At 31.6% G+C, this 8,713-nt stretch overlaps 1 protein-coding gene across 1 annotated transcript; it reads right to left on the minus strand.

Annotated features, from left to right (window-relative positions):
* Positions 1-419: 419 nt before the first annotated feature.
* LOC134710591 (uncharacterized) lies at positions 420-2,865 on the minus strand. Its single transcript, XM_063570964.1, has 2 exons — positions 2,600-2,865; positions 420-1,333 (listed from the first exon to the last, which is right to left on the minus strand). Exons 1-2 carry the CDS (start codon positions 2,775-2,777, stop codon positions 420-422), a joined length of 1,092 nt encoding a protein of 363 aa, XP_063427034.1. The 5' UTR covers positions 2,778-2,865.
* Between the last annotated feature and the right edge of the window lie 5,848 nt (positions 2,866-8,713).

Here is an 8,713-nt window from a genome sequence, read left to right on the forward strand (position 1 = left end):
TGTTTGGCACTTTTAATTTTAAAGAAAATATAAAATTACTTACAAATAAGTGTACATAATTATTGAGCATTGTCTGTATAAATAAAATATCAGGAAAACTATAAATTAAACATAACAAAACAAATGGTAAAACATAAAAACAACTTTTATAATTGTATTGTAAAGAAACATGATAAATCTTAAACATAAAAAAATTACAGTGTGTTTAAAATTAAATTCTTAAACATTATTAAGACTTACAGTATGTTGTATTGTAAATAAATTCTTAAACTATAAAACAAGTTAAATTTGAGTGTGTGGTGTAAATACCACTAGAAGATTAAACACACAGCTATTTGACTGATAGTTTGGAATGAGCTTTGAAACATGCAAGTTGTTCTTAGCAAAGCAAAGCAAAAAATGGTTAATTTAAATAACAATTATGCCATAGTGCTGTTAAAATTTTCCCTTTTTTGCTTTGCCAAGAACAACTGTACATCTTCTAAAGCTGATTCGGCAAAGCAACCATCCTTGACCAATAATTCTAAACAATCTGTCAAATATCTATGTGTTAAATCTTCTAGTGGTATTTCCAAGCTGGTAATTTGAGGAATGCCATATGTTGGACTATAATAATCCCCATCTGCATCCCCTCCAAGTGATATGAATACATTTAAAACTTTATTTAGCATATGTTGCTTTCTCTTTTTTTCTGATTTGAATTTGTTATTTGTTTTTCTTTTCGCATCAGAGATCCTTGATGGCTTATTTTTATGCACCCAAATTGCTAGATATTTCTTTTCATATTTGTCTAAACTATTGTTTAAATCCATTAATTGTGTCTTTAAAGTTACTAGTTCCTTCTTTATGTAGTTGTTAAAGGTATGGTGGCAATCTCTACCTGATTTCAATTTTCTGCCACTATTTATGAAAAGACTTGAATCATGGTTTGTGACTTCTGATTCAATCATCTCGACAAGCACTTTAAGATTCTCAGTGGTATCCCTGTTGTTTTTAATGATAGATATATCTCCAGGTTTTGATGTGTAATGATCACCTAATATCATAAATTTGCCAACACAGGCAGGATTTTCACTAATAATATACTTGATTTTTTTACTGATAGATGCAATTTTGTCATTTATGTTCAACTGACGGCTTCTTTCCATTATAAATGCCTTCTTGAATTGCTTTGGGTCTGGATAAAATGGCCAAAAGCTCTGATAGAATTCAGGAAGAATCGAATTATAATAAATTCCTGATGGCCTTGTTGGGCAATTTATCCAGCCCAAAGCTGTGTTTTCCCATGGCTTGCATCTGGGTTTTATAGAAGAAGCAGGAACCTCATTTAAATCTTAAAATAGAAAACAAAAACATATAAATAATTTTTAAACTGCTTTAATATATACATGTACATACAAAAATGACACAATGGTATAATACACAAGTAGGAAAAATCAAATGACATTGTTACACTTTGTTAAAATGTTCTTGTTTAAAGGTTCCTAAATCACTCTATTATTCTGATCATCTATGTTGTGCTTTGTAGAATGTATTATAATGTCATTTAATAGATTGTATCCCTCAAATTTTGGGAATTTTCATTGGTTTAATAAAAATATCTTGATCAGTTTAGCATATGCACTACATGTACATGACTGACTATATCAATTACCTCTGGTTTATAAACCTGTCATTCTTTAATACTTGTGCAAATTGAAAATGCCTGTACCTACATGTACATATATGCATTTTAATATCATTATAAATGTAAGTATACATACCTGCCAAGTTTTCAAAATGCCCATGGGGGTTTTGCGTGCAAGATGGCTGCCCTACTCCTAAAAAACCTTCAAGGGGGCCTTCAAATACAGTGTAATGTTGTTTTTTTGCTTCTTCATACTTTGATAAGCCTTAATTCATTGTAAAATTGATTGTTTTGTTAAATTTGTGGACATGATTGCTCTTTCAAAATTTCAATTTGGGAGCCTCTATGGGGGAAATCCCCCGCAAATAGTGACAGTTGGCAGGTATGAGTATATGACACTTCATTTCATTTGGATTGCTTGTTTGTTATTTTAGAGTAGATTTTGTCACTTGATATTAAAGTTTGAATCTGATTATATTATATACTATAAAATAGCACAAACAACATTGAACCCATTCTGTAATCACTGGCACTCCATATCCCTATTTCAACTAGTCATTCTGTGGCCATTTTATAGCTTTTATATTTTAATGTGAGAGTCAAAGCTTTACATTGAGGTCTTTTTTCAGTGCCAGTTCAAGAAATTTTTATAAGGAGTGGAGGTGACCTATTAAAGGCATCTTGCTTCAGTCATTCACTCAAATTAAAATATAAAAGCTATAAAATGGCCACAGAATGACTAGTTGAAATAGGGATATGGAGTGCGAAACTTTTCTCTCATCTGCCAAGAAAATTTTATATCTGACAGCATGTACAATTGAATTGCATTGCTATACTAATGAAAACTGGACAGCCTTGGTACCATGTACTGAAAATGCGTGCACCTTTGTAGACAGGATACTATCCCCTATTCATATATTTAGCAAAATATTTAAATGTTCAGTCTGTTTTCCTTTTGATTTTCGTACATACCTGTACATTTCTCTGCATTATTATTTGATTCTGTCTCAATTTCTGGTTCAATAAGTTGATGTCTTGCTGGTTGATCACCGCAATATGAACAATTGTGCCCTTCTACTGGCAGTTCATATTCGACACAGTCACAAAGTTGACATGAACCTCGAAGTTGCCCTCTTCTGTCTATTGACATTTTTATTAATAATAAACTGATTCCATTACAAAAATTCGGGTGAAGGAACCCAGTCGTATTCTAAAAATATTGTCGATACCGGTAAAGGTTCTAAAATCCGGTCCATCATATCGGGAATACTTTTTTTTTTACAAATGTGCGTGGCTAGATTTTTTATAGTACGTACGTTTTATCAAAGAATTTCATATTAATATTTGATATATCTTTAAATAAAAAAATTCAATTTGCTTTTTGACGTTCTTTCAGTCGTTTCCGGAAAGAAATTTGTCCATTCCAGATTTGTACTAATTTTTATATTTCTTATTTACTTCCGGCACCAGTAAGAGCGGTGAAGTTTGACTTTTATATAGTATTTATTTCTCAAAATGTGACTCCAGAATCCTCTTTTTATAGTTCAAGATGTATTTAAGAATGAAATGTACAAGAAAAACTTTTAAATTCAAATATTGCTTTAAGTGTAATATTACATATAAATGAACGATTGACTGTCAATTTATGTACATCAAAGATAAAAATGAACATTGGAACAAAACCCTTTGTGAGTGAAAAAGGACATCTTTATAATATTGAAATATATGCATTTGAGTTGATATATTAACTCTGATATACATGTGTTATTGAATGTTGTGCATTTGAGTTAAAAAATATCATGTTTCCATATGTGTGTTTTATTTTTTTTCAAGCGGGGCAAGGACTTTTTTTGTAATTAATTGAAGCGGGGCAGGAACTTTTTTTTAAATACATTTTGGCGGGGCATAAAGTTTTTTTTTAATAAATATTTGCTGTACACCGGCCCCACCCTCAGATAAATATTGCACAGTCCCTTACCAAGTCAGGAATATGACAGTTCTTGTCCTTTCGATGTGTTTTGTCATTTGATTTTGCAATATGATTACGGACTTTTCGATTGAATTTTCCTCCGAGTTCGGTATTTTTGTGATTATACTTTTTTCCTGCAACTTGATAGTATTTTAGAGATTAATGCTAGGACATCAAGCATTCTTTTACTGAATTTCCTACCATTAAATAGTATTGATTAGTTGACCCTTTAGCAGTCTTACCTCATCTTTGTATTTTGGACAACACGAAGAGATTTTCATTTGATGAAGAAGATATACTCTTTTTTTCAAGAAAGTTAACATTGAAAACATTATTAAACCAAACCTATTCAGATCGTGTTACTTTTATAAGATACTTTAAATTTAGGCTTTCTATGTTGTCCTGCTGGCTTTGGAAAAAAAAAAACAAGAGAAAAAAAGATATTTGAATGTCTTGCATGTAAGATATTTAAGGCCTTTTTGTTCTAAATTTAGGCAAGTTTTTATTTAGTTATTCCGCAATTATGCATTAACTTGTGTAACACATCATGCATTATTCAATTTATACTAATAATTCCCAATTTGGGACATTAATTGTAGGTGGAAGACTCACGACCGTCACGAATTAATTAAATTAAAGGACATAGACTAGAAAAAAACGATGAATTGATAGATTATGCATGGTATGTTTACTTTTCAGTCTCAAAAGCGATAAGCAAATTACACTAATACGTCTTCGTATTAACCCTTAAAATTGCCATACGAGATAAGTGAATTGAACTTTACTGTCAACATACGAAAAACCAAAACTTTAAAAGTCCTGCTTAAATGGATGGATAAAGCTGAATTAAAAAAAAGAGTGACATTAGAAATTAAAAAAAAAATCTTTCAGTTTAGCTTTGGCAAAGATACAATCTGGCCATGCTAAGTGAATAAATACATATCTTGGTACTTTCAGTTTTGAAGTTTTATATCGAAGTAGACAGTACGATATGCACGTAGTTATCCTAGCAGATTTACTTAAACAGTTATTGTCGTTTGTTTATGTGTTACATATTTGTTTTTTCGTTATTTTATTTTTATACCAATAAGGCCGTTAGTGTTCTCGTTTGAATTGTTTCACATTGTCATATCGGAGCCTTTTCTAGCTGACTATGAGATATGGAGTATGCTCAATGTTGAAAGACGGACGGTGACCTATAGTCGTTAATGTTTTTGTCAGTTTGGTTTGTGGACAGTTGTCTCATTGGCAATCATACCACATATTTTTTTATATATATATATATTTAAAAAAAATAAAAATATTATCTGATTACTGGGCTTATCATTTATGTTGTGAAAATTGCCCTAGATATATTTTAAACAACGAGACAAATGACACCTGCTTATCTGTTCAACGCATTCAATCACATTTGTAGTTTGCAACATCATTTTTAGCTCACCTTTGCTAAAAAGAAATGTGAGCTTTTGCCATCACTTGGCGTCCGTCGTCGTAAACTAAAGATCTTTTCCTCTGAAACTACTGAACCAATTACAACCAAACTTTAGCTGAATGATCCTTAGGGTATCTAGAATATAGATTATGTTTTATTTTCTATTTTGTGAAGAAAAAAAAACATGGCCGCCATGGCTAAAAATAGAACATGGGGTAAAATGCAGTTTTTGGCTTATATCTCAAAAACGAAAGCATTTAGAGCAAATCTGACATTGGGGTAAAAATGTTCATTAGTTCAAGATCTATCAGCCCTGCAATTTTCAGATGAATCAAACAACCCATTGTTGATTTGCTGCCACTTAATTGGTAATTTTAAGGAAATTTTGCAGTTTTTGGTCATTATCTTGAATATTATTATAGATAAAGATAAACTGTAAACAGCAAAAATGATCAGCAAAGTAAAATCTACAAATAAGTTAATATGACCAAAATTGCTAATTGACCCCTTAAGGGATTATTGTCTTTTAATGACAATTTTTCACAATTTTGTTCATCATATTTGCTAACTTTAAAAAATCTTCTCCTCTAAAACTACTCAACCAAATTCAACCAAACTTCAACTGAATGATCAGTAGGGTGTATAAAATAAAGTTTCTGTTTTATTTTCTATTTAGTCAAAAACATGGCCGTCATGGCTAAAATAGAACACAGGGTAAAATGCAGTTTTTAGCTTATATCTCAAAAACTCCAGCATTTAGAGCAAATAAGACAAGAAGTTAAAGTATTTATTAGGTCAAGGTCTACCTGTCCTGAAATTTTCAGCCGAATTGGGTAACTGTTTTTTCAGGTATAAGGCCCCTGAATTGATGATTTTAAAGAAATTTTGCAGTTTTTGGTTATTATCTTGAATATTACTATAGATACAGATAAACTATTAATAGCAAAAATGTAAAGCAAAGTAAGAACTACAAATAAGTCAATCTGACCAAAATTGTCAATTGACCCCTTAAGGAGTTATTGCCCTTTAAAGACTTTTTTTCACAATTTGTTCATCATGTTGACTTACTTTAAAAAATCTTCTCCTTTGAAACTGCTGTATCAATTTCAGCCAAACTTAAGCTATATGAGTTTCAGAGTATCTAGTATAAATTTTATATTTTATTTCCTTGTATTTCAAGAAACATAGCTCTTATGGCTTAAATAGAACATAGGAGAAAATGATTTTTTTTTGCTTTTGAAGAAAATAGGACGATTCAAAGAACATTTAAATAAATTGAAAAGCCAAAATAATCATTTAAGAGAGATTTAACCAAAAAAATTAAGGTGAGCGATTCAGGCTCTTGAGAGCCTCTTGTTGTATTCGAAATCTGTAAAAGCGACATTTTCAACAGAAATATATGTAAAACCACACCTTAATAGTTGTCTTACTGCAATAGTGATAACAATATTCGCCTTGCGCCTCACTTAAATGAGGACATCATTTCATATTAAAACAACCTAAACGCAAACTTAATGAACCTATTTTTGCAGTGATGGATCTGCTGTACAGTTGTTCTCTTCCATTTTGTGATTTAGCTATTCTCATCACTTGGCGTCCGTCGTAGTTTACTTTTTTTTAACATTTGAACTTCGTTTAGAGAACCCCTGAATGGAATTGAACCAAACATGGCATGAATGTTCCTTATGTTATGCTGACCAAATGTTGTGACTTTGAACCCGATCCACTATCCACGATGCTCTCCAGCAGGGGACTTAGTTTAGCATAGGACCCTATGGAAAATACGTACAAATGTCTTTTAGAGAATCACTGAATGGGATGAAACCAAACATGGTATGAATTTTCCTTACGAGGTATTGACCAAGTGTTGATACTTTATAGTCGACCCATCATTCAAAATGGCAGCCAGCATGAAACTTAGTTTAACATAGGACCCTACGGGAAATACAGACTAATGTCTTCTTTTCGAGAACCACTGAATGCAATGAAACCAAACACGTCATGCATGTTGCTTATGAGGTGCTGGCTAAGTGTTGTTACTTTGCAGTCTATCCATCATCCAAAATGGCCGCCAGTGGATGTTTGAGACCCTATGGGAAATACATACAAATGTCCTCTTTTAGAAAACAACTGAATGGAATGATTTACTGTTTAAGATGGCAACAAGGATATTTATTAAATTACGGGACCAATCTTAAACCAAATATCTTTTCTGATTTTAATATACTTTTACATTATTTCCAGAACCAATGTAGAGTCAGGTAAGCAACACACGCTCTTGGGAGCCCCTAGTTCTTTCTCCGACCTAGCTGTTCTTGTAAGCCAAAGACAATTTGAATGGTTTCTGTATATATCTTATGTATTTTAAATGTTTTTTATAGTGATTAAGATTATAATGAAATGTTGACTGCTGAATCCAATTTTTTTTAGGAATATTTACCTATTTTGTCTGATGGTTTTGATGAAACAATGGTGTAGTCATTATTCCAGAATAATGCGAGCCTGTCATACCACTCGGATGTTAGGTGAGCTATAAAACCAGACTTATACAACGTTTTCTACACAAGGAAAAAGTAAAATCACAAAAATACTGAACTCCATCTGACATCGACCCAGTGGTTGTAAATTACTCATAGTTTGTCGAAAGTTTTTTGTTAACTTGGATTTTGACTTCTGACTTATATAATATAAAAAAGAAGATTTGGTATGACCGCCAAAAAGATAACTATACACAATAAGACCAAAATGACACAGACATTAACAACTATAGGTCACCGTAAGGCCTTCAACAATTAGCAAAGTCAATACCGCATAGTCAGTTATAAAAGGCCTCGATAAGACAATGTAAAACAATTCAAACGAGAAAACTAACGGCCTTATTCATGTTAAAAAATTAACGAAAAACAATTATGTACCACATAAACAAACGGCAACCACTGACTAACAGGCTCCTGACTTGGACAGACACATACATAAATAATATGGCGGGGTTGAACATGTTCCAAACCCTCCCCCTAACCTGGGACAGTGGTATAACAGTACAACATAAGAACGAAATTCATAAGTCTGATCTTGCACTTATGATGTTTTTTTAAATTGACAGATGACAATGTACGAAAAATAAGCTTTGAAAAGGATATTGCGGCTTTTATCTAACCCTTTTCTATAAACTGTGGAAAATTGCAATGCAAGATCAAATACATGCATGTGTCAAATTTTTAATTATCCATGACATCATAGTGACTGCACTTAATAGTTCAGATTATATCATTGTTCATTTATAATTATCCATGACATCATAGTGACTGCACTAAATAGTTCAGATTATATCATTGTTCATTTATGTATGATTGAAAATTTATCTACGTCTCGAGAATTCACATGTCATTGTTCTATTTAATAAGGCGTAAATATTGTTGACATAATATGTAATTTATTATCTTCCTTGTAGTAATTTTTACTATTGGGATTTGCATTAATAACCATATTTGTGCGGTTATAATCACAATTAAATAGATTAAATCAATTGATTTGCAAACAAGTAGAAATACTTCAATGTGCGATATATTTTTTAATAAATATAATGCAAATATTAACGGTACACATTTGATTGAACATATGCGCATTTCGACATTTAGGGTCTCTTTAGTGATTACCTTAAGGGAAATAAGAGCAAAAAAAAAAA

This window comes from Mytilus trossulus, chromosome 3 (genome assembly GCF_036588685.1).
Source record: "Mytilus trossulus isolate FHL-02 chromosome 3, PNRI_Mtr1.1.1.hap1, whole genome shotgun sequence".
Lineage (NCBI taxonomy): Eukaryota > Metazoa > Mollusca > Bivalvia > Mytilida > Mytilidae > Mytilus > Mytilus trossulus.

Coding starts and splice junctions, on each gene's coding strand:
- LOC134710591 (XM_063570964.1), bottom strand. CDS start 2,777: ATGTCAATAGACAGAAGAGGGCAACTTCGAGGTTCATGTCAACTTTGT. Junction 1,334..2,599: donor TAATGCAGAGAAATGTACAG/GTATGTACGAAA, acceptor TTCTATTTTAAG/ATTTAAATGAGGTTCCTGCT.